This window comes from Filicampus tigris, chromosome 4 (genome assembly GCF_054856515.1).
Source record: "Filicampus tigris isolate MCC_2025a chromosome 4, RoL_Ftig_1.0, whole genome shotgun sequence".
Lineage (NCBI taxonomy): Eukaryota > Metazoa > Chordata > Actinopteri > Syngnathiformes > Syngnathidae > Filicampus > Filicampus tigris.
Window position 1 is genome coordinate 18,910,751 of NC_141220.1, and position 25,480 is coordinate 18,936,230.

At 40.0% G+C, this 25,480-nt stretch overlaps 2 protein-coding genes across 3 annotated transcripts; one reads left to right on the forward strand and one right to left on the reverse strand.

Moving 5' to 3' along the window:
• Nucleotides 1-722: 722 nt before the first annotated feature.
• pidd1 (p53-induced death domain protein 1) lies at nt 723-10,847 on the reverse strand. 2 transcript variants are annotated; one of them, XM_086029587.1, is made up of 15 exons: nt 9,944-10,847; nt 7,828-8,241; nt 7,580-7,732; nt 7,397-7,448; nt 7,110-7,311; nt 6,890-7,039; nt 6,625-6,798; nt 5,244-5,391; nt 4,659-4,794; nt 4,427-4,577; nt 4,050-4,173; nt 3,788-3,903; nt 3,418-3,525; nt 2,821-3,017; nt 723-1,827 (listed from the first exon to the last, which is right to left on the reverse strand). In XM_086029587.1, the coding sequence occupies exons 1-15, from the start codon at nt 10,482-10,484 to the stop codon at nt 1,593-1,595; spliced, it is 2,901 nt and encodes a 966-aa protein (XP_085885713.1). In that variant the 5' UTR covers nt 10,485-10,847; the 3' UTR covers nt 723-1,592. The 2 variants fall into 2 exon arrangements, with proteins under 2 accessions (XP_085885713.1, XP_085885714.1); XM_086029588.1 differs by lacking the exon at nt 723-1,827 and having other exon boundaries at nt 2,915-3,017; nt 3,788-3,934.
• A 3,320-nt stretch (nt 10,848-14,167) lies between these two features.
• Nucleotides 14,168-23,627, forward strand: pnpla2 (patatin-like phospholipase domain containing 2). The gene is made up of 9 exons (XM_086029024.1): nt 14,168-14,725; nt 16,251-16,483; nt 16,595-16,660; nt 20,544-20,753; nt 20,837-20,897; nt 21,051-21,254; nt 21,429-21,561; nt 21,698-21,820; nt 22,335-23,627. The coding sequence occupies exons 1-9, from the start codon at nt 14,539-14,541 to the stop codon at nt 22,693-22,695; spliced, it is 1,578 nt and encodes a 525-aa protein (XP_085885150.1). The 5' UTR covers nt 14,168-14,538; the 3' UTR covers nt 22,696-23,627.
• Nucleotides 23,628-25,480: the final 1,853 nt, after the last annotated feature.

Here is a 25,480-nt window from a genome sequence, read left to right on the forward strand (position 1 = left end):
CCATGCCAACAAAATCCACATTTTCCACTGTTTTCTGCATAACAGACAAAATAATTGTGACGCCCAAGCAGTTTGTTGTGTATACAATAGTCAATAAAAGGTGAAAAGCACACTAAACGAGTGAATCAAATCTGTGTGACATAGATAGGCTACTCATTAATCAAGTACACACTTGTGCTTGCAACAGCCAATCAACTCAAGAAAAATGGTTGAAAGGCTACGAACTTAATGCAATGTTAAAATTTAGCATCACCTGCCAATCTCAGACGAATTGAGGAATGAATGGCTTAAATTTATTTGGGGGAAGTTTCCTAAGAATTTTGGAACCAGAACTGTGCCGTTTTTGGGCACATTTCGTAGAGGATGACTTTATAAACGGAAGCTTTCACACATGCTAAAAATACATTTCGGCATTTTAAGCGAGCAAGACAAAGCCATGCCAAATAAATTTGCTAAGTACTGTACATATATATTGTGTTTTACAACTATACTTAGAATTGATGTACCTACGGATGAAATACCAAAGCTTGCAGTCAATGTCGCCAAAATGTATGCAAGCAATGAATGTATTTGCCTGTTACATTCAAGTGAATGGAAGCTGAGCGAGCCTCAAAAGCCTGATCACCCGTATGAGCTTCCTGGTGTTTTTGACCGACTAGAATAGCTTGAAATATATACAACAACCATTCACACTCGCATTGACACCAGTGGACAATTTAGAATCTTTGTACAAAAAGCAGTTTTACTAAAAAATACAATGTGAATGCTGAGAAATGCTATTGCAGAGCCATAATACATACATCACACAATGCATCACACAACATTGTGTGCGTTAATATGTGTCTAATCCCCGCCAATGTGTACAGTGTAAATGCACAAACAGGATATACATAGTCAATGTGAACTTGATATCAATTTACACCAGCTGGTGACAATTATAAAATGATACAAATAAACACATTAAAAAGACATGCTGTACAAAATTACAGGGAACGCTTATACAATTAAATATTGTTTAGGTATGGTTATGCTACATTAGAGGTCTGTGTCGATTATTAAATAACGGTAAGCAAAGTAAAACCACACGGCGGTTAGTGGAGTTGTGGAAGTTACCCTCATGTAATTAATGAAAGGAAAAGTCAGCCCATGCCAACTAAACGGGATGTAACATTTAATTAATATTTTATAGAAGCAGTGGATATCCATACGATGAAAACAATGGAAATTTATCAATTCAAAACTAGCATTAGGGTAACCAGCAGGCAGCTAAAATGATTTTTGTGACAAATAAACATGTTCTGTACGTGAGCCAATGCTGTAAGAACGCTCAACAGCAGTTCGTGTTCGCTCAGATGCTTAATCTTAACCTGACAGTTCTGATTATTCGGTCCAATGTGGGCCAATCAAATTCAAAGGTTCGATAACATAATTGAAATGCCTTTCAGATAATGCATTTCTTTTTTTTAAGAAGACTGGTGGAGCGTTAGATAAAACAGATGCAAGCAGCTGGAAGTAGACAGTATGTGCATACTATGGTTGTGTAAAGTAAGACGAATTAACAGGAAAGCCACCTACACCCAGTGAGAACTTCTCTACTGCTGGCTTTCACAGAGGGGCTGCTCCTCCACCCCCAGGCCCACTCTCCTCAGTGACTCTGTGTACTTTTGCCTTCCCAAACTGACTATGTCTTCGAGCTCATCTGCAAGGTCCCTCCTGCCGCTCTCAATCATGGCCGCCGTCAATCGGGACACTGCCCCAGGCCCAGCGCTCTTTTGTCCTTGGGCCCAGTGGAAGAGCATGTCCAGCACCAGAGCTCCAAGATTGTCCCTGGTGAGAAGAGCAGAATGTCACAATTACATTTCACCTAGGTAGTTAATGACTGCAGTGAACCCCAACAGGGAGTAAAGTAATACAAACAGTAGTGGTATTACATAGTGATATTAGCCACCATATTTGTGCATGAAATGTGTATGTGACTGAAAGTGCAGCATTGGAAAATGCTTTGAGCACATCTAAATTAGAACAGTGCAACATTAATGTACCCTATTTATCATTTCATGACCAAGATTTACAGCTTGGGCTGAACGATTTTGTATATATTGAGCCTTCTGATTACCTAGCATACACCAAGACTGCAAATACAGCCAATAGAAGCATGAAAATACCACCTGTCTTACTAAAGGCATTCTGAAGTCCAAATAAAATGAAATAACATTAATCAGCATGAAATGCATCACGTCAAAGCTGCTAGTGTTGCTTGTACGCCTGCAGGATGTGTCATGCGAGCATGAGGAGTAAGCAGAGGGTGGTGGTGGGGGGAGATGAGCATCAGACTATGTGTGTAATCTCCTGCAATGTCCCAGATGGCTTAGCAGCATCTAACAGCGCAGATTAAAACAATCAAAATTCTCTACCATTTTTCTCCCACTGCAGTCATGGTGCAGCTCACTCTCCGCTAGCATAGAAACAAACATCATCATTGTGTCTTTTACATTTTAATCATGATATGCTGTTAAAAGATTGCTAATTGTATGACTTTATTAATACTGTATTTCTCCATGTTTTTTAAACATTAAGACGCTAAGATAAGGGTGAGAACACATTTCAAATTTAGATGCAATTTAAGTTGCATCTTGATGTGCATCCATGACTACTGTATATTCCGCATTTCTTTTCTACTTGTTTTTTTTTAATTAAACACAAATGAAGTTAGTATTGGTTAGTATTTCAGTCAAATAAACCCAAAACATGGAAAAAATGTGTATTTCCACTCTGATTGGATTCACAGTGTAGGACTTTTGCTTGTTTGCAAATACAAACCTGTATTTGTATTGGATGCGGTCTAATTCCTGGTAGCTTAAACCGAGGTTGATACCAATAACGCGCCAATCCTGCCCAATCTGGAGGGAGATGGAGAGCAGATTGGCTTCTGTCAAGTAGCCGCTCTCAGGGTCTCCAAGGTTCAGAGGAGGAAGCTGGAGCTCTTCTGTTATGTACTTGTTGTCAGCATCTAGCTCCTACCGGAACAGCACAAAGGCGGTGATAATTTATCCTTTAAGATAAAATGCTCAGTTTGACAAAGTCAGAAAGATATTCATTTAACATTTTACATTATAAAGAACTGCACTGCATCTAACAACATCTAATATTTTGGTCACCTTATTTAACTGTGTGGTGGCTATTACAATCATTCTACACAATTGTAACCTTTAACCACAATAATATTAAATAAATATCTCCCTGCATCTATATTGTTAATGAAGCGCTTGTAAGAGTTTGATTGTGCAGGTGAACCTAATGAAGTGTCTGGGTTAGTAATATCAGTGTCATAATAACTGTGCAAACCATGATCATATTGAATGACATTAAATTATGAGGGGAAAAAACATGTCAACTGAAAACGTGTTTTCAACTGACAGGAAGTCTTAGCGGTAAAGTTGCAAGCCATTGGCTGTCATGTCCTTTCCTCTTCCTCACTACTTCCTCTGGCAAACCACTGGGAATCTCCCCTCGGTAAAAAGAGACCTGTAAAAGGTGTGTCAAAGGAACACTTTCAGTGTGATAATTGAAATGTATCTTCATTATCTCAACACAATGAACATGGGAAGTGAATATTAAAACGGAACATGGGCATTTATCCAGAGGTAATGTGTGAACAAGTGATAAAAGAGGGAAAAATAATATTTATCAAAAGACCATTTGAGACTTAAAATTGGCTTTTCTAACATTCATGTATTGTACTTTTTCAGCCACTGTAGTTACTTAGCTATTAAGAAAACTGTCTTACTTCTCCTCTCACTGGACCCCGGAGGCCCTTTGCAGGAGAGATGTAAACTTCCTTCAGATTCTTCAGGCTGGAGTAAAACACAAAACACAGCCTTCCCCCGACACAGTCTGGTCTGTCTGGTGAGGGCAGGAAACCAACATCTCAACACTGCTTGAAAAGCCATGAAAAGTCAATTACTTCACGATAGCACATTGCAAAAATTGAAAAGCTGAGCTCTGAAAATATTGACTTGTGATAAAGTTAATCAAATCCGACTTTTGACCTGTGCAGATATCTAAGCCTCTCTCAAAGCCAGCAAAGAACTGTTCTCCTTCCAGAAGGTCACACAGGTCTGAAGGCTGGGGTCCATCGTACTGATCGGACAGTGACTGCACTCTGTCTTCCACCTGGGGAGGAACCATTACAACGACCATCACAAAGACTTCGATTTCACACACAAGATAAAACATGAAACACATTTTAGAGAAATGGTCTTCACCGCACACACTGTCTCTGTGTAGTGATTTCTTCACCATTAGTTTTGTTTTCATGAGCATCCATCCATCCATCCATCCAATATTATGGGGATATTAACAAAACAGCATCAGTGCCCATTTTACTGTAGTACAATACCAAGCCAAGACAAGCACAAACACCAACCTTGTTAGCTGGTAAACACTGCAGCAGGACTTGCGATGGGTCCGTTTTCCGCTGGAGAACCATGAACTGGACTTTAAACTGCTTTAACCTTTGGTACACCTTTCTTACCATGCCACTAACACAGCTCTGGGTCTTGTACCACAGCCAGTACCTGTCATCAAATACAGCGCACAATGCTGTAACACTAGAATGCTTCATGTATATGCATATCGAGACTTGATTAGATACTTACCAGGAGAAATGTGTAATGTAGAAAATGGCGTACAAGTGGGTGACATAGAGGGACACTTGTGATGTGATGTCCGTCCAGGTTTGGGCAGAGGGGTCTCCATGCAGCAGATACAAACACGACTTGTCAACTGTGTGACCTGCAGACAGACCCAACATCAATATTAAAAAGAAATATTTTACATTAAATAAAATACATTTTTTTTAAAAATCAACAAAGATGTCGAATTGTATTTGGATTCAAGGGAACAGAAAGTAACATGGGAAAAATATGTAATAAGCACAACAAATGCGTAGATAATCTGATGTTATTCCAACTGCAGATGCTCAAATATGGAAATCTTCTGAACCTGATTTTGTTTGCAACGTATAGTTGTCTTTTTTTCTTTTTTGTATATAAACACATATGTTATGCATATAGGGATTCTCAACCAATGTTGGTGGGAACATCGTTAAAAGAATACCAAGCAATCTTTTACAAATCCGTATACAGGTGTATGTATATTTTTTAAATCATGTCTGCACGTTGTACACCAAGTAACAAAAAAAAACAAAAATTGTGTAAGCTAATGAAGCGAGCAGATTGTACCTGTAACCCCTGGTGGTAGTGGGACCTGAACTTTGACTGGCTGCAGGAAATGCATGCTCGGAGTTTGTGAGAGACAGAGGAGAGGACTGACACTAGCTTGTGGATCACCGCACAGCGCCTGTACCTCTGACACTGATACCTGCAGCACCTACGACAGAGGAACATCTCAAAGGTTTAGAAAGTATTCACAGCGCTTCACTTTTTCCACATTTTGTTAGAACCTTATTCCGGAATGGATGATGTTGTACATTCATTCTCTACACACAATACCCCATAATGACAACATTGGAAAATCATTCACAGTTTTTGCAAATTTGTTAAAAAAAAAAGAAAGCAAGAAAAACAACGTAAGCATACGTGTAGGTAAGTATTCATATTATTTAGCATGAAGGCTAAAAATAAAGTGCAGGTGCAACCAGTTTTCACTGCTCATTGTTAAGATGTTTCAGAAAGGTGGCCAAGAAACAGATGGTGACTCTCACACGTCCAGCATTCCTCAGTGGAAAGAGGACAGCCTTCTAGAAGAACCAACCATCTCTAGAGCAATCCATTAATCAAGCCTAGATGGAAGCAACCGCTTAGTAAAGCCCACATTTATTTAAAAAAAAAAAATGGGGGTGTTGTGTGTAGAAGGAAAAATGAATTTATTTTAATTTGGAATAAAGTTCCAAAAATGTGGAAAAATTAAGCGCAATTAATACTTTCCCTATGCACTACATGTCTTTTTGAGGTATACAGTATAGGTGCCCCAAAAGTCAAGATACACTTCCTTTTTATCGATTTTGTTTCAGTTATTATTCTGACATGTCTTTCAAACTTTTAACAGTTTAGGGTTTGCAGTTTTTGTAAGTAAATTATGCACTGTTGAACATCAAAATGTTTGTGTGAAGACTTTGAAGAACTTCAGATCTGTACAGGTAAAACTTTATCATTTTCAGAAACAATTGCTAAATCGAGCTTTTGTCAATGCTGAGGACCAGTGTGGCCCTCTGGATAGACAGTCCCTGGTTTTGCGCAAACGCCTACTCTAGGAGTTTGATGTTTTCTACAGTGGTGGTAGTAGCAGTGTGGCCCCCTTTATGGCTAACCCTAACCCGCTTCTCGGATTTAGTGCTGAACTGCAGTTGGGGTCATAAAAACCTCTTGCCAGGCAGTAATTTTGCAGGTGTGCTCCAGTGTTAATTGGTGAGACATGGGCATGGGAAAGATATAGTTACAAAAACAGCAACGGGTAAGATGTCAAATGCGTATTGACCTCACATCTGTCCAATAATACCTGAAACAAAATAGAAAAAAAAAATGGGGTGTATAGTGAATCACGGGACACCTTGTATATATTGCAGATGTGTATACAGCATATAATACACAACACTGTGACTACCTGTAATGTTACGGTGCAGGTTTGACTGGTGGAGTCTGGAGGGAAGTTAAGCTTGACACCAGGGTCAGCGCTGGAGACTAGAAGGGCTCCTGCTGGTGAAACTGAGCAGTTGTCCCTCACTGGACGGGCTACCACAATAAACCAGGAAAATTGGCTCACGGAACAGCAGGCCAGCTACAGAGATGAAATACATTTTACTGTAAAACTGACACTACTGCAATATTCGTTTCAAACACGATGTTTACAGTATGTGATATTAATTTACCCTGGCTGGACGCCCCAAGGAGTGAATGCTGTGCCTCTCATTTGCTTTCCTGAGAGAAGTAGGCAAAGTGCTCCATGAGGTTCCATCATACTTCCGTACCACCACCTCCTTCCATTTTTTGCGGTGATGTGCGATGCACACCTCTACTGGCTGCAAGGAAAGTTTAGTGTTTACATAAGGCAGATTTTGAAGTAAGCAAACAGTATTCAATGTGCAGCACCTTAAGAAATGTAATGCCATGAGGACGAAGTTCCAGCGGACGACTGAGGAGAATGTCATGCTCTTCGAGCAACACCCACTTTCGCTGTGGTCTCCTCTCGGCCCACTCCAGAGTTGTCGGTGACTGCAGGCACCCCGGGGGGAACAGCAGCTGCGTTCCCCCTGGGAGAAAGACAAGACATCCAGCAGACGTAACACGAAAACTGAAGAGTTAAAGGAGCGAAATTGGGTTTATTGTCAGATGTTAGGAACAATGGAAAAACATAAAATAACTATAAACATATCCACCTGTGCTGATTGAACAGCAGATGTAACTCAGGAATACTTGGTTCTGCTTCATCTGGTGACAAGACAGTTTCGAATGGGAGTAACTAACTACCGGTAAACATCAATGAAATAAATAAATGCATCTGCTGACGATACAAAAAAAATTCATTGAAGCACTACTGAGCCCCCCTTTTGCTTGCTCACCAGGTGCAGGGGGAAGAGGCGGAGGAGTCGGCGGTTGTCCCAAAGGATTATCACGAAATTCTATTTTCAGCAACGGCAATTCATTCAGGCAAGGTGGGATGAAGCGGAGGTCATTGCTGAAGATGAGGAGCTCCCTCAAGGAAAAGAGAGAGCCTGGGCACCACCAGGACATGTGATTTATTGGTAGTCTGGTTGATTATCATCTGCCTCACACAAATTATGAACACACCAATTCATTACACTCATACCCATGGTCTCTGGTAGCCTCTTCAGCTTGTTGTGGGACAGTTCGAGCTTAACAAGCTCTCCCAGAGAACCGATTTCATTTGGTAGTTCTTCAAGGAGGTTATCTGAGACATCCAGTGTCTGTAGTTTTTGCAGCTGGCCTAAACTCGCAGGCAAGGAAACCAGCTTATTTCCAATGAGCGAGAGATAGGTGAGGCTGGACAGCTGGCCTATGTCAGGGGACAGCTCCGAGAAGCAGTTGTGACACAGGAGCAAGGCGGACAACGCAGGTAAGCGGAGGAGACACGGTGGAAAGACGGAGAGCTGGTTGAAGGAGAGATCCACGTGCACCAGAAGACAGAGAGAGTCGAGGGATGTAGGCAAAGTGGTGAGGAGTCCTGGTAAGGGGTTTCCTTGTGCGTCATAAAAACAGTGCCCTTAAATTAGAGAAAATCAGTTTGAAAAACACAGGGAAACTCAACAGACATTTTAATAGGTAAACTTGAGCAACACAAGGAAATATTCATTCATTGAGGTAAAAATGATTTTTGCCTAACTATCTAAAGTACAGAATGCCCCAAATGTTGTGCAATGTGTAGTACAACAAGCATTTGGGGGAAAAACATGTGTCAAAAGGTAAAAAAGGGAGTCCAACCCATCATGAAATTTCATCACGCAAGACATCAGATCATCTTGAGAGACTCAGCTTGGTGTATTTTGCTGTGTCTTTTTTTACGATTCCATTACAGATTACTGGCGATGGTAAAGAGGAAAAGTGTCATGATAACATTCGATTGATGCTTCAATGGACAGAACAAATTGGGCGTCGAGTCGCCTTTCTTATCCAGTTTGTCTGGCTAAATGATAAGTGAGATGATACTGTAACTACAAAAGGAGGCACTAAAGAGACTGCTGCCCATGGTTTTATTTTGTTTTACTTTTATTTGGTTTCATTATACAGTGGTTCTCTTAATATTTGTATGACAATCGGGAATGTTACTTCAAATGGTGCCTGTAAAGTTACAACATAATGAATAATGGCAGAGGTTTGACGATTAAACAAATAATTCACTTATTTTTACATTATTTCCTCAAGGTAAAAGGTTTTGAAATTTTAATTCGGAAGTAAACCAGTGTCATGAAACAACTTTGTGCTCGACTATAGTAGTCCCACGAAAATCTGGAAAGTAGTGGCCGTATATTTACTGTAATATTTACATTTTAACAGTATATCTGTTGTAAAGCTTTACGCATACAGTAATAACACAAAATATGCATGTAAGGAGCAGTTATTATTTTTGCCCACTTGGAGTCACCATTCTCACATTCTACACTGTAGTATCTGTGGCCTTGAATGTGTGTGACCTACGGAGTGACGTACCATTGAGCAAGTAACAGCATAGGTGGCTCTTGTTAGCTCAGGTTAGCCAGTCTGCGTGCAGAGTTACTCGGTATGAATTGTGGCCATTGGCAGCTCGTGTATGAATGTGCTTGTGCATTTATTTTGTTAGCATTTGCGGGCGTATTATAAAATGTTCTAACTAGCAGGGGTAAGCTATAGGGATGGGCAAGTCCCTATACCAGTATCGGTATCAGGCTGACGCCAGCCTCATTTCACGGTACCGAGTCCTCATTAAGGATGCTGATACCAGCCACTGGTACATAAAGAAGAAGAGAAGTCAGAAATTGACTTTACAAAAATATGTTATGTGCACCACTACTTGTCTGTCTAAACACGGCATTCTGATTAATATTGCGTTTTTGTAGAATAGAATGTTTTTATCGATCTCAGGGGACGGCCATTTTGGCTCATAGACGTGCTGTTCTGAAACCCAGCTCGGCTTTGCAGTGGATACATTTCACTTCATTTTTTTAATTATAAAATTTAGAAAAAATGTTAAGAGTGAAATGACCCCAAACTTTGGACATCATTTACACACTCTTCCCTCCTGGCTCAAACTTATCGCTACATGAGTCCGAAGCAACCTTAGCCTGGGATAGAGAAAAAAAAATGCAATATAAAATCCCATATGTATGATTTAAAAATTCATAATACAGAGAAATCGCAAGAAATGATCTGTGATACGGCGAGGGACAGCTGTATAACGATCTAGTAAATTAATAATATACATCAAGTACCTCGTATGGCGAGTAAGCGTAGTTCTGTCAAATGTGGGAGGATACCCAAGGCACCATCCAGTGCACGTTTATCCTCAGAACCAAGTCTCAGGTTACGGAGCCCCCTGAGGTTCCCTGGAATGGAACCCCATAACAGCGGCAGTGCAGATGCTCCCCCCGGGTAGACATCCAGGGTCAGCCGGGTATCAGTCAACACAGCTGTAAGCTCCACATTGGGAGGTAAGGGCGGTGTGAGACACAACACAGAGGAGGAGGACGACGATAGGCTGGATATGGAAGGATTGCAGGTGTCCATGAGGCAAGAGGCTGACCCCGAGACAGCATCTCTCTCATCATTATGTCTCTGCACGCCGGCTGACCTCTCTGATTCCAGCTGCTCATTGTACACACGATTCCAGTCCTTCCTTAAAATCTCAGATGAGTCTGCTTCTCCGCATCTGGACGTATGTGTCACTGCTACATGATCCTCTTCCAATGTACAACCAGCAAGTTCATTTAAATCGTCATTGTTAGTTTTTTCTTCCTCGCTGCTTTTCTCCATTTAAAACACTTTACTACTGTACACTTTAGTCGAGTGATGTGGCCGCTTTTTCTTGTCTGCTTCATGTATGTGTACGTAGAACACGTCCTGACATGTTTAGTGTCCGTAAAAATGCGAACACGAGATAAAATACTGAGAAAAAGATATGATAACCTTTCTGTAGGTTAAGCATTGAACGATAGTCAGCCAGTACTCACCATATCTGTAAACGCGAAATTTAACCTTGAGTCTATAAGTTCTATCTAACGATTGACTTAAATATCACGGTTCTAAAATGTACTGTGCTGTTATCTTATTATTGTGTAACAAAAAGTTTTCCTATTTCGCAGAGACCCTGACTCGGTACTTCCTGAAATACAACTGGGTCAAAAAATGAAACGCCAGAAGTCACTTCAATGTTTGCTCGTTTTGTTCACAGCCGAGTGGCGGAAAATGTTTCAACCACGAATTTCAGTTGATAAGCGACATTTCCGCCCCTCTGGCTCTCTTGATGACACAAAAACGAACGTCTCTTGGTGGATGCCGCGAAAGTTTCAATTGAAGGCGGGACTACGCACATGACGGTACAACTTAATGGCTGACTAGTGTGTGCACCTCAAAGATGGGAGTAAGCCCCTGGGTGTGTTTCTATTGGCCAGCCGTCTGCATATTGTGAGCCATGAACTGTTCTCTCGGAAAGACAGATAGACACATAGATAGATAGATAGATAGATAGATAGATAGATAGATAGATAGATAGATAGATAGATAGATAGATAGATAGATAGATAGATAGATAGATAGATAGATAGATAGATAGATAGATGGATAGGTGGATGGATGGATGGATGGACTCGAGAGTCAATTCTAACTATTTTTCAACTGGTCTTAAATCTGGTCTGTATATGGCAATGATATCTTCTTGTGGACACTTGTTTTTACAGAAACTGTGGTTTTCCTTCGAATTTAGTTTATTCCAAGCATCTGTCAATTATATCAATATTTCATGAAATATTATCAATAACATTTATACGCATATCCTAACATGCACCCACGCTAAAATACTACCTACTCCCTGAGGTATTTGCGAAAGCGAGCCATATTTAGTGAACTGCAATATGCTCTGAACAGTCCGACTTTACACCATACATTCATTAAACTTCCAATTAAATGCTGCCTGTAAATCTTCATCATCTGTAATTTGATGTGCAGATTGATTATTGTGCACATAGTCATGAAATTTTATTAAATACAGTATACCTGATAAATTTTAGTAGTTAGGGTCACCAGTCTTTTAAACAGAGAGCTAGCCTGTTGCTTGGGTACTGATTAGTGCACAGGGCTACCGGTTTGATACTCACTTCTGAAATAACAAATTTGATCAAGTTAGCTTTAGTAATGTGGATTTTGTATATTATGAAGACACTGATCATGTTAATGATTTCTCACAATAATCAGGAAAAGTGAATGTCAATATGCAACACGTTCTATCAATCGCTGCCAGTGTTTACATTTTCAAATAATCCCTAACAATACAATTCTTCGAAAATGACAATGTCCCAGTTCTGGTGAGCTAATTTTGCAACAGGCCCGCAGGCTACTCATGTGATCCTTGGGGGCTAAATTGTTCCCACGGGCACAATGTTGAATGGTGACCTCTGGTATAAATTATCAGTCATGTGGACAAGTCTTTGCTTGCTATCATAACAACCCAGCTAAACATTTGAAGATAAATATGGTAGGTTCATTTTAACCTACTTACCTCATGTTATCAGTGATGATGATTATATCAGCGTAGGGGGAAAAAATTCCATGCCTCTTGAGTGACTTCCTTGCCAAATGTCCTCTCTTCTTGCAAAAAGTAAAGTAGATAAATTTTCTGAAAATGTTGTAATTTGGTTTCTTTTAAAGGGTCCAGTATTATAAAGAACAATATGGTGTGAATACGTAATAATATTGGTAAATTGTTTATTCAACCCCTCTCTTTGTCTCTTTTATAGATGAAATAACAAACCAATGCAATTATCATATTAGCAATGGCCAGGGTAAACTTTACTGGTTGGCTGATTTGCTCTCTGAGGTCCTTATGACTCCCACCTTAAATATTATTGTGCAATTATCAAATTGACAAACAGCACACTTCCAAGAGTCTTTCTAGTGACAAAATGTTCAAACATCTTACAAAAAAAACAGTCTTAAAACTTAATGTAATACAGGAATAATAACAATGGTCACAATGTTAATCAAATGGTGTATATGTTTAGTCGATTGGGTTAGCACGTCCGCCTCACAGTGCAGAGGTCGTGGGTTCGAATTCGGCCCCGGCCTTGTGGAGTTTGAATGTTCTCCCCGTGCCTGTGTGGGCTTTCTCCGGGTACTCCAGTTTGGTTTCTTCCCACATTTCAAAAACATGGACGCTCTAAATTGCCCCTTTTGAATAAGTGTGAGTCCGAATGTTTTTGTTTGTCGTTGTGTGCCCTGTGATTGGCTGGCAATCGATTCAGGGTGTGCCCCACCTACTGCCCCAAGACAGCTGGGATAGGCTCCAGCACGGCCGCGACCCTTGTGAGGATAAGCGATTTGGAAAATGAATGGATGTTTTTGTTTTAGTCAAATCTAATCTTGTTTTGACTGTCAACAATCAATACACACACTTTTTCAACTATTGCACAACAGAATATCCTCTCTGGGGACTCATATTGGCACTTGGATCGCCGCACAACAACATTTTGAAAGGAACATTTCGGAAAAACAGCATACAAAACAATCATTAATACTAAGATGACATTCTCTAAGAATGCATGGGATTCGAAATTTCAACACTACTTGTTGTGTAACAGGCTTTCCCTGTGACTTTGCGACCAGTTCACTTGTCAAGTGGCCCCATTTGTACATTGTGCTGTTCCTACAATATGTGTTTTCTAGCACAGTGTACCATCGTTGCCTTGACAACACAGCAAAAACAAATATACTCGCAGACAGATGAAAATACAGCCACCAGATGAATATTCATAAATGTAATGCAGTGATTGCAATCAAGGATGGGAGATTATCAGGAGTGCCGTGGTTATTAACTTGACTTAATTTGTTCGAAAATTATTTATTCATTGTTGATCTATCTATGCCGGTGACGTATAGTGACAGGTAAAACAATTGTTTCCGCTAAATGGGAGAGGGCACAATAAATCTGTTGACAATGTTACTTATATGAGTAGCCTCTGGCTTTCCTGTGATTACATCAGCTTTGTCTTCAATTAAGCAGACCCAGAGTTCACACTAAGTCAAGATCGTCATTATTTAAGTTTGTGACGTTTTGTTTAGTCGGGTGCAGTGAGATTTTTCTAACGTAAAATGGGTGCCTTGACTACGTACGTTGGAAAGCACTGATGTAATGCATATAGGTTGGGAAATAAATAAATTGTTAATATATCCAGCCACATCCGTCAAGAATTGAGTGAAAAGGTGAATTATGAAAATACAACGGCAAATTTAACTAGAAGAAACAACCAAATAACATATTAGCTCTCCACGTGACGTTTGTTTGTGGTGCAAGTCGTCCTATCTGTGATCGTGCTCCCAAGATGACAACACCGCGGCTTGTAATTGGTCACACGGTTAACTCGTCAAATTTTATTGGTTAACATTCTTTGTGTTCTCAATTGTGAGTGGGCACTGAAGTTACTCATTGCCCGCCTCTTTGTGCATAAAAGCATAACTGTATTCCGCAGCAAACTAGGGTAAACCACCGTGTCGGAATTATTTCATCGGGGTCATATTCACAGTGTTAAAGCTTATTTTCGGCACATAGTTTTACTTTTTTTTTTAAACATGTGAGTTTGGCGGTTTTATTTGGGTCAAAGTTTACCTTACGGGCTAGTCAGAGAACTTAACGCTGTTCGCTGCCAGAGTCACCACAGCATGTAAACAGACACTATCAGAACCACGGACGGCACTCCGAGCGAACAACAGCGGACCGTTTTACAAAACATTATTTAGTCCCCAAATCGGGGAGGGAACGTTGTGTTGTCGCCTGGGCCCCGGTCGACGTTCTTCGACCCGCCTGTCAACGCGCGCAATGTTCCCTTTGGACTCGTCATGGAACATTTCTTTCGCAGGTTGCGGATTCCTGGGCATCTACCATGTCGGAGTCGCCAGCTGCCTGTTGGAGCAGGCGCCTTTCTTGGTGCACAACGCCAAGCACATTTATGGGGCTTCAGCCGGAGCGCTCACCGCCACTGCGCTGGTCACCGGCGTGTGCCTTGGTATGTCAATTGTTGGAGCTAATCAGCCTCACATTGTATGTATGCTGCGTGGCCTCTGGAACCAGGACTAGAGTACAGTACACGACGGCTAATCTTTCGCAAGTGAGGGCGAAATCTAAGCCTGAATTGCGTGACTACAGCATACTGGACACTATTGGGGTGCTACTTGTTCTTTGTTTGGGTTAATGCCCGTTAGAGTTGGCAAAATACTTATGCTCGGTTCTCTAAGTACACATGAACGTATAAGTGTGTGTCCAAGTACCTACTACTTGGATTTGTTGCAACATTTGTTGTGACCTTCAGCTTGTCTCGTCTCGGGGCAGTCTTGTATAAGGAAACTGAAAGTGATCATCAAGTAAAAGTACAAGTATCTTAACAAAAAATAACTGATGGTCACCTTGGAGAATGTTGCTTGAGCTTTGTTGCTCATTTACATGAGTAAATGTAAAGGGGTCCGACTATCAAGTCGGTAAAGTAAAAGTAGTTTTTTCAGAGGGGGTGGTTAGTATTTTGATATTTTTCTATTTATTTTAGTTTGTTTTTATTTAAGGCGGCAGGTTTCTATTTATTTTAGTTTGTTTTTATTTAAGGCGGCAGGGTGACCTGGTCCTAGTGGTTAGCACATCCACGTCACAGTTCGAAGGGTGGATGTTTGAATCCGTGGTCCGGTCTCTCTTTTCTACAGTCGGAAAAAAACGTTACTCATAATAAAAGTTAAATTAACAAGTCAGCAACAATTTAACTACCTGTTATCACAAAGCAATAGCGAATGAGGTGGCGTAATACAACAAATGTGCATAAGACTTCTCTGGTAAACAGATACAGTAATCACTTTGCAGTAGCGGTGCGTCGAGAAGTAGCAACATTCCGCATTTAAATGCATTGTGTAATATGAGCAAAGAAAATTCTGCATAAACATCACTAATACAGCACTAATACAGCGCATGTCCAACACTGTAGAATAAACGCCATAACTGCTCGCTCTCAAATGGCCTCATTGTAGAAAGAGAGAAGGAGTGATGCATTGGGCAAGTCCCAAGAAAGTGATAAAACAACGCCATCCACATTTTTCTTTTATATGTTATTATGGACTAAGTTATTTCGAGCCATAACGGATATGTGTGCATTATTTTCCCATGTTGCAGAAAGTAAAGTTTACTGTTGTATGGTTTTAATCGCATGTTCACTTTTTGCCTTTTCTAGTATCATTCTGAGGTATCACAGAAAGTCAAGAGAAAGCAAAACAAATTTAGCTTTTGAATTTTCACTGACATGGTAAATCCTCACAAGATATACGCAGGTTATGTGACACCATATATGATGGCTGTTCAAACTGTAGTTATCTGTTACTTGAGAGGCATTTTATTCCAGAATTCCAAATTGTACGACCTCGGGACAGTTAGTTTTCACTGTACAATTGTACGACCTCGGGACAGTTAGTTTTCACTGTACATTTTTAGGTAGTCACCTGAACAGTACTATTGTCTTTTTTTCAGTCTCAATCTTTATTATGTTGCATACACAGGAGAGGCTGGTGCCAGTATCATCGAGGTTGCCAAGGAAGCCAGAAAGCGTTTCCTCGGTCCCATGCATCCTTCCTTTAACCTGGTGAAGATTGTGCGGTTCATGTTGCAGCGCACTTTGCCCGCTGACTCTCACCAGATTGCCAACGGGCGGCTGGGAATCTCTCTGACCAGAGTCACAGATGGAGAAAATGTGCTTGTATCTCATTTCAACAACAAGGAGGAGATTGTGCAGGTGTGACTGTTAACAAGGTTTATTTATATTTAATGGATGACAATGTAATAGTTATTCAGATTTGCAATTATTCATAGCCATGTAGTAAATGTCTTGTTTTGTTTCCTCCAGGCATGTGTTTGTAGTGCCTACATCCCAGTGTATTGTGGCATTATTCCTCCCACACTTCAAGGAGTGGTGAGTGGCACAATTATTTACAGTATGCATGACAAGGGGCAATAGCAATCGATGGCACTATTAAAATGAGCTTACAGTTGCCACTCAAATTATAATATCATATTGGTATGGATGACATGATCTGCCATATATGTATATATATATTTTATATATTTACGATATTCTTAAAAAACATTTTTTAATCTGCACTTTCTTCACGGAACAATTATGGATGGACAGCGTTTGTGCACTATAGCTCTTGTTTATATTTTAAATTGCTTAATAAAGCTTCTGCAAAACATAACAATATTCTACGGAAATATTTAACAATTTAAAATAAATGTATGCCAAGTCAAGTCAAATTAATTTATATAGCCCTCAATCACAAAGTCTCAAAGCGCTTCACATATTCATAACGGATAAAATATTAATGACATTCCCTCATCTTAAACCCCAGGATGACAAGGAAAAACAAAAAAACAGGTGTTTACTACATCAATTAGAATGGGGAAAAAAATCTTATTTAATATAAGGAGATTTGTGTGACAGTGTAAAAGTGTCACCCAGTGAGAAAAAGAGACGTCATCATGATGTCTATTGAAGTCGTCATGACAACACCCATTCTCATACAGTGGCCACCGTGTTCAGAATAAAGTTGAATAACAAAACTGCAATTTACTGAAAAGTGAATTTTCCCACTCATTTGTCACTGTGATATGTAGACTTGTGACTTCATGTTAGGATGTATCCTCGGGTCACAACCGAGCTATGTGACTGGTTGACTATATGCTGCCATGGACGTGACCTACTTCAGGCCTCGCCAACTAGCGTGATGATGACTTTAAATCTCGTCATGCTGCGATTTAAAGTCAGTTCATGTTCAGTTTCATAATGACTTTAAATCTCGTCTTGTCCTTTTTTCTCGCTGGGTGACACTAATACGACATCGTAGATTTGTACCACATGCGTCACGGAATACAGGCATGTAATTTGTGGACTATCCTCAACACAGATTGTAGGAGAAATACAGCGTCTAGCACTATATACAGTTGTAATGACAATGGATTCAGCCGTGGTCTTTTGACAAGACAGTTTCTGAAATTGTCCTACACGTGATAAAAGTTGCAAATGTAGTTATGATGCGGACTACAAGTATGAAAACTGAATGTTAAGTGAGTATTGAACATCCTGGCTGTCATGCATGTTTAACTTGCTCGCCTAAGTACAGTCAGTGTTTGTGTTTGTTTTCTCAACTCGGCGAGGGTTTTCTGATTGTGTGTATTTACTTAGCTTTTGTTTAGCATGCTTGGGCGGTCGCAAAGTTTTCCTCTTAATCCATATGGCTCGTCGTGGAACGGAATTGCTCTTCACGGTGACCATTTTGGCTCATCTAACAATGTTATTCCCAAAGACGTCAGTCTTGTCACCCCCAAACTATTTACAGACTAGGGACGTGGACATTTGCATTGCCATGAAAATCCACCCGCTTAGATGGCGTCAGACTCCGCCGTATTTCAAACGCGTTTGGTCGGCCGCTAACAGACTCACGTGACTGGGTCCTGCCCGCTGGTTCGATAAACGCTTATCACTTACTCCTCCTTTGTAGTCTATGCACACTGATTTGCAGAGTGAGGATTTCATCATTTCCTCCTACTTTGCATTCATCAACGGACTCGTTCTCCTTTTCGAGGCAGTATATATACTCAATAATGTAAAATTACACATTGTGAAAGCAAGATTGACGATCATATTGATGACGATAATTATTGCCCACCCCTAATATCATATCAACATCAGAAGGAGCGGCAGAATATACATTGAATTGAAGCAAAAAAATGTTGCATCAACTGTTGATGACGATAATTATTGCCCACCCCTAATATCATATCAACATCAGAAGGAGCGGCAGAATATACATTGAATTGAAGCAAAAAAATGTTGCATCAACTGTTGATGACGATAATTATTGCCCACCCCTAATATCATATCAACATCAGAAGGAGCGGCAGAATATACATTGAATTGAAGCAAAAAAATGTTGCATCAACTGTTGAATTCTCTACATTCTATTTAATTGTAATTACTCTGTTTTTATAAAGTACAATATCGTGGAGTGCTATTTAAAAAAAAAAAAAAATTGGGGGCGGGAGGCTCGAATGGATTAATGGCATTTCTAGAGATCTTGAGATTTTTGGTTGGAGTATTACATTGACTATTTGTGAGTATCATATAAAAACCATCCATTACTTTGGAACAGTGTTTTTGTAAGTGGTTATAAATGTGCTGAAACTAAATTTCAGGATTTAGTTTCTCATTAACTCATTCACTTCCAGACATTTTCAGACCCTCTTTTACCCTAATGTTTGAAAAAAAAATGTAAAAAAATATATAAATAAATTCCTGGGATTGAATGGCTGGACTATGAAAAGACAAGTAAATTTGTCAATGGCAGTGAATGAGTTAATGGGCACATTTGAACTTCTGACATTCTCTGAACACTGTCTCCATCACTTAGCAGCACCGAGGTCTTCTACGAAATGTTATTGCGCAATGGTCAGCCATGCAGAACCCTACCCTCTGTGGCCTTTGTGATGGATTTTGGCAAGATCACACATGCTTGTCTGTACACTGGGGTTGTGACCAACATTTGAGAGTGCCAGTTGTGATTGGCTTACCTCTGACTTTTCGGGTCGTTTTGTCCTCTCCGAGCCTCTGTGGAGCAGAGATTGACGTCACTCCGATCACATCAGCTGACAATTAGTGCCAGTTTTGATGATCAACATCCTCAAGCAAAAACATGAATTGTTAGAAGGGACTGCATTAAACCAAATTAGTTTTTCAAAAAAATAAACAAATGTGTATGCCTAACAGTTTTTTAAGCATTTAAATTCAGAGTATCTGTCAAACTAAGTGTAAAGACATTTATTTTATTTCACATTTATTTATCCCAGTAAGGACGTTGAGAACACATTCTCTTTTGCAATGCCAACCTGTCTGCAGCAACAGAGTAGCATAAAACAACAAAATGTATTAATTTCAGTTTGGTAAGGAAATTTGCAGATAGAATCAAGGAAAGTTACTTGGACGTTACAGCAGCTGCTGATGGGGAGAAAAAAAATACTACTTCGATATGTCCTTTTGAACCCAACTACCTCAGCCTTCTTAGCATATCATTCAAAGTAAATAGATAGCTTTTCCTTGCAGAACAATATATCCCAGAACATTGAAGTAGTCTGGTTGAAAATTAAGAGATGAGAGAGATGTCTGGCATCTGATAGATTTCTTGAGAAATAATCTCTTAACGATTGAGGAAATCAATTGAATTCATTGTCATCTCATCCCTTCAGCGGGAAAACAAGCCAATTCAATCGTAAAAAAAAAAAATGTTGTTAAAAAGTACAGCTGAGTGGACTAGTGATTAGCATGTCTTTCTCACAGTTCTAAGGATCGGGATTTGAATATTGGCTTCAGCCTTCCAGTGTGGATTTTGTACATTAAGTTTCCCTGTGCTTATAGGTTTTCTCCAGTTATTCGGACTTCCTACATGATTCTTAGTTTAATTGAAAACTCTAATGTTACTGTGTGAATGGTTGTGTGTCCATTTGTGTCCTTTGATTGGCTGGTGTCAAATCCAGGGTGTACGCCGCCTCTTGGCCAAAGTCACCTGGAATAGGCTCCAGCTGGGACCACAAAGCTGGTGCCCTACCCTGTTAGTTGCTTGTGAGAAATTGCATCAGATAAAAACGGTTGTGTGGATAATGTTGAAGAATAACAAAGTGTTCACAAGTAGTCTTTTGGTGAATCATCACACCACTACATCACTTGTATAACATGTTGTATTATAATAGTCTAGCAATTGGTCCACTATTTACTGTATTCTAAAATGTCTATTTCTTTTATGCAGCGATACGTTGATGGGGGAATCTCTGACAACTTGCCTCATTATGAGCTGAAAAACACAATCACTGTGTCCCCGTTCTCTGGTGAGAGCGATATCTGTCCGCGAGACACCTCCACCAACATACACGAGCTCCGCTTCACCAACACCAGCATCCAGTTCACCCTCACCAACCTTTACAGAATTTCCCGGGCACTTTTCCCACCTGATCCAATGGTAAGGTCACGGAAGGCGTCTTCCTCTATCTGTATACACGTTCCATGAACTACAGTGAACTTATTGATTCTCGCTGTGTCTAGGTTATGAAAGCCATGTGTAAACAGGGATATAATGACGCACTGCACTTCCTGAAGAAGAATGGTACGAATCAGCACGATGTGTTTTGGATTTTTGTTTTTCAAACAACTTAAGAGTTCATAATGTATTTTTATTCCCATTATGTCATACGCCACTGGGTTATCCCGGTTGGCATGCTACTATGCTAACCTACATATTTTTTTGATTCCTATTCAGGATTGCTCAATTTCAGCGACCCTCACATAGACAGAGCCCTGCTGGCTAACAGAGAAGAGCATGAAGATCAAGTTGACTATGTTCATGCTGATGCCAAAGGTGTTGGTGAGGAGGAAAAGATGCATATGGTCGATGGAACATTAACTGTTCATCCCTCAATAGAAGAGCACATCATTGTACGCCTTCCGCCTACTCTGCACAAAGGTAACATCAAATTATACTATACAAGCACTAAATCAATACATAATCGTGGAAAATTGTGGCCAATTAAATCAATTGCTGTGAAAACTGCTTAATAGCAGCTTCTGTGGGCTTTTTTTTATATACAGTGTAGTGATTGATTGTTAGCAATGTGTGCTTGTTTGCCTCCCTCTGCAGCTTTAATTGAGGCCTGCACAGAGAGAAGGAGCCTGGTGCAGTCGCTTAGCAACCTGCTTCCTTTCAGGATGGCATCTGCTATGATGCTCCCCTACACTCTCCCTCTTGAGTCCGCTTTGTCTTTGACTCTGAGGTACTGGTAGATTTCATCACATTTGAACTCATTATCTGAAATAATCGCATATTAAAGATGTATCTGTTTTGTCCTTTTTGTGCATTTATTTCCATCTTTTTGTGTTGCTATAATTTGATTTTGATGTCATATTTAGACTTTTAGAGTGGTTGCCAGATGTGCAGGAGGATGTCGGCTGGATTCAAGAGCAGCTGGTGAAAGTCCTCCAGCATGTTCTGCGCCAGGCCTCCAAAAGCATTACGCAGCATTTTTCTGCCCGGTAGGTGTGATTGTGATTGTATGTAATTTGGTTGATATTCAACATTTTAATTAATTAATCAAGTAAGAGCCGAATGTTTATTTACGTAAACCCAGCATTCCCTTCTCACGGAGGTGCGCAGCAAGTTCTGTGATCAGCAGAGTGCACACTTACAAGAACAAGGCAGTAGATGGCAATGAACGGCCTTGGTTTTTCGGCCAACATTTAATTGGTTTTTGCTCAGCACATCAGCAACCATTTCACAAGGTTTCATAAACTGTTTTTTTTTTTTTTTTTTTTTTTTTTTTTTTTGCGTAATCGTGACAACCTACGATCGATCTCTTGGCACAGTAAATTAATTGAATGATAGGGTTGAAGTTGATAATGCTCCCCTGAAATGTACTTAGGCAAGCAATTTAATTGGTAACAAGCAGGTGTTAGTTACTGAATGATGCTGAGTCATGTTCCAAAACAGTGGAATAAAACCCTGTTTAACAGTTAACTGCTACTCTACTTATTCTGATATGTACTTTAGATTCTCTTGTCAGCTGGAGCTGCACCACTACCAGTCTCTCCCATCTCAAATCCGCTCCACCAGCCTGTATGCCACCTGGGTGGGTAGCAGCACTCTTTCAGTCCAGGACATCTTTACGCGTCTAGATCAATACAAGAGACAGCTGCTGTCCGGAACATTTTGCGTCAATATGGATCTGGAAGGATCCTTCCAAACGGGGTCGATGTCAGTGGACAAAAGCTCTGCTTCCTTCCTCCCCGCAGAAGGCTTCCCAACGCACACAGGTGGTCTTAATGACTCCAAAGATGCCACGCGGCACTTTGATTCAGACTTGCCACTTATAAATCCAGGTGCACATCAAACAAATTACTATCAGTTTTAAATATCTGTTTGCAAAAGCAGATATTATGTTATTTTGCCCTTTGGGGGTGATTCTAAATGGTAAAAAGGTTACCATGCACACATTTGTGTACTGTATACAATTCAAATAAGCCCTTAGCTGCAATCTGCTCACAGTCGCTCCTTGCTGATGTACTTCTGAAGGTCCAAGGCATGTTTATGTATAGTCAGATGCAAACTTGAACAGCCATTTACTGTAAACAAATATGCACTCTTTTGAAGTGACATGGTTGATGGAGGTGAGTGTTTATGTTTTCCTGGAATGTGGTTTGACTTGTAAGTAAGCACAGGTTAGAGTTGGAGTTTGGCCTTACGCATGCAACGTGTAGCATCGGGCCCTTGCTCTATTGTTTGGTGTTCTTTTGAGACTGTAGGAAGGAAATGGTGAAGCCACCACTCGAAGCCTTTTGCAGGAAGTTACTCCATACATTTTAAGCAACTGTCAATGCAGCAATATGAATTCAATACACAGTGTTGTGGTTCAGATGTGTATGTAATGTATATGATTGAATGATAATCGATGCACCTGTATATTATATAAACCTGCTGTGTTTTTATTATCCATAATCTTACAAGTACATGACAACCACTTACAGCTTTTAGAAACATGATGTAATACATGTACTTTTAGTTGTATTCTAAAGGTCTGTTTACCTCAGGTTATTCTATGTGACCTGATTTTTACCTGATTTAAATTGTTTAACCAAAGAATCATCTTATTATGAACAGGACTTTATCACTAAATTTATTTTGTGATAGTTAATCTACCTACCGTACGTTGTCTTGGACTTGTACTTGTACTGTGAGAAACTGTCTTACTGAGCCTCAAAATCCGTTCAACTGCGTTTAATATCTAATTAAACGGAGAGAGGAAACATTTTGTGACCAACAAATAAACTGGCGTTGTTTACCATAGACAGCTGCTGTGACTGTTGTGTTGATATTATCCAGAAAAGCTGTGACATGGAGTGTAGGTTTTTTGTTGTTGTTGACAACTTGGAAACAAATCTCTCAGCATGATTGGTCTTGTATTTATTAGGTTTGTTTCATTGAACAGCCATAGATCAATGCCAACATTCGAGCTACTTCCACAAAGTGATTTATCGCTCTCACAAATCATTACATAATTGTCATCACACCCTTATCTTGTTGTGCTTTCTTGCATAAGCGGTTAAACAATGAGTCACTGATAAGATGAGGGAATCATGGTTGTAAACATGCTGATGCTGCCACAATTCTTGGTACAACACACTCCAGGGGTAGCCACAGTTCATTTGATAATGCCTTCTGGGAAGTGGGTGACATCTTTAAAATGTTGGACATACACTCAACTGCTCACAAAATTAGGTACACCTGCATGAGCTCATAAAATGTTTGACGTAAGCATTGCTCATCACCAAAAGAACACCACGCCTACAGTGCAGCATGGTGATGGCAGCATTATACTTTGTTATTTTTATCTTCAGCTGGAACTGGGGGCTGAGACAAGTGGAAGGAATAATGAACAGTTTGAAATAGTTGTCCGTGTTAGCACAAAACCTTCAGATTTCAGCTAAAAGGTGAAAATAATGTCATGGAAAGCCCACTAGAACAACAGAAAGATATATGGGGGTTGGGTGCACATGAAATGGTGGCCGGTGTGCGCTGACTCCCATTTAACGTGAGTGAGTTTGAATGGGATTGGTTAATTCTGAGCACAGCACCATTACCAGTTATTAGAGGGTGTGCACATAACATTGTCTCCATTGTTGTTTTGAAGGGAGAAAAAAATTCTTTGATTAATGATATAATCCCCATTAGGGATATTCGATAACTTTTTTTCAGACCGATACCAGTATGAGTATTCATGCTTGAGAACTCACCGATACTGATTAGGCTACGTTACTAGTACTAGTACGTCTAATACTGTACATACACATACACTGCCCCTCCATGATTATTGGCACCCCTTGTTGATGTGTTCTTGAGCTTCAAATAAATGCACTTTTTTTTAAAATATAAGACCAAAATTTTAAAAAGGACAATCCAACCTTTAATTCAAGTGCCTTTATACAGTGAAGGGAAAAATATCCCATATTAAGAAATAATTCTTTTACATCAAATCATGCATGCCACAATCATTAGCACCCTGATGTTAATACTTTTTACAACCCCCTTTTGCCAACAAAGCAGCACCTCATCTTCCCTTGCAATTTCGAGTGCGGTTTCAAAAGATGGGAGAATACGGAGAGCGGGATCTTCGACCATTCCTCTTTGCACAATCTCTCCAAATCATGCAGCGACTGGGGTCCTCTCCTCTTCGCCCTCCTCTGTAGCTCATTCCACAGATTTTCAATTGGGGTTGAGGTCTGGGGACTGAAATGGCCATGGAAGGAGCTTGTTTCTGTGTCTGGTGAACCATATCTACAATTTTCAGTATGAGAATATGCTTTGGAAATAAAAATTGAACTTCTTTTGAGACTTTTAGCACATCTTAACCAAGGGTACCAACAATTGGGGAGGGTGGGGGGGGGCACTGTAAATATTGGAAAAACATTTTGAAACATTTATCTTGGTCTGTTTTTTACAATGGCATTTGAACGAGGGTGTATCAACTTTTTATACTCATTGTAATTCTTTCACCACTATGGAGAGGAGCATCTGAATGTGGGAGGATAATTTGCTTAAAATATTGTCTCGTAGTGTTTGTCACACTTTTTGGATTTTTTTTTTTTTTTTTTAATTTTAACTACTAAAATGAAGTCTTTTTTTAGCAGATGTGTATGCAC

Excerpts from the sequence above, each read along its gene's own strand:
- pidd1 (XM_086029587.1), bottom strand. The coding sequence starts at position 10,484 with ATGGAGAAAAGCAGCGAGGAAGAAAAAACTAACAATGACGATTTAAAT. Across the intron at positions 6,799-6,889 it reads CCTTGGGGCGTCCAGCCAGG|CTGGCCTGCTGTTCCGTGAG; the intron begins GTAAATTAATAT and ends TCATCTCTGTAG. Across the intron at positions 4,174-4,426 it reads AGTGTTTACCAGCTAACAAG|GTGGAAGACAGAGTGCAGTC; the intron begins GTTGGTGTTTGT and ends GTTCCTCCCCAG.
- pnpla2 (XM_086029024.1), top strand. The coding sequence starts at position 14,539 with ATGTTCCCTTTGGACTCGTCATGGAACATTTCTTTCGCAGGTTGCGGA. Across the intron at positions 20,754-20,836 it reads TTTTCCCACCTGATCCAATG|GTTATGAAAGCCATGTGTAA; the intron begins GTAAGGTCACGG and ends CGCTGTGTCTAG. Across the intron at positions 21,255-21,428 it reads TCCGCCTACTCTGCACAAAG|CTTTAATTGAGGCCTGCACA; the intron begins GTAACATCAAAT and ends CTCCCTCTGCAG.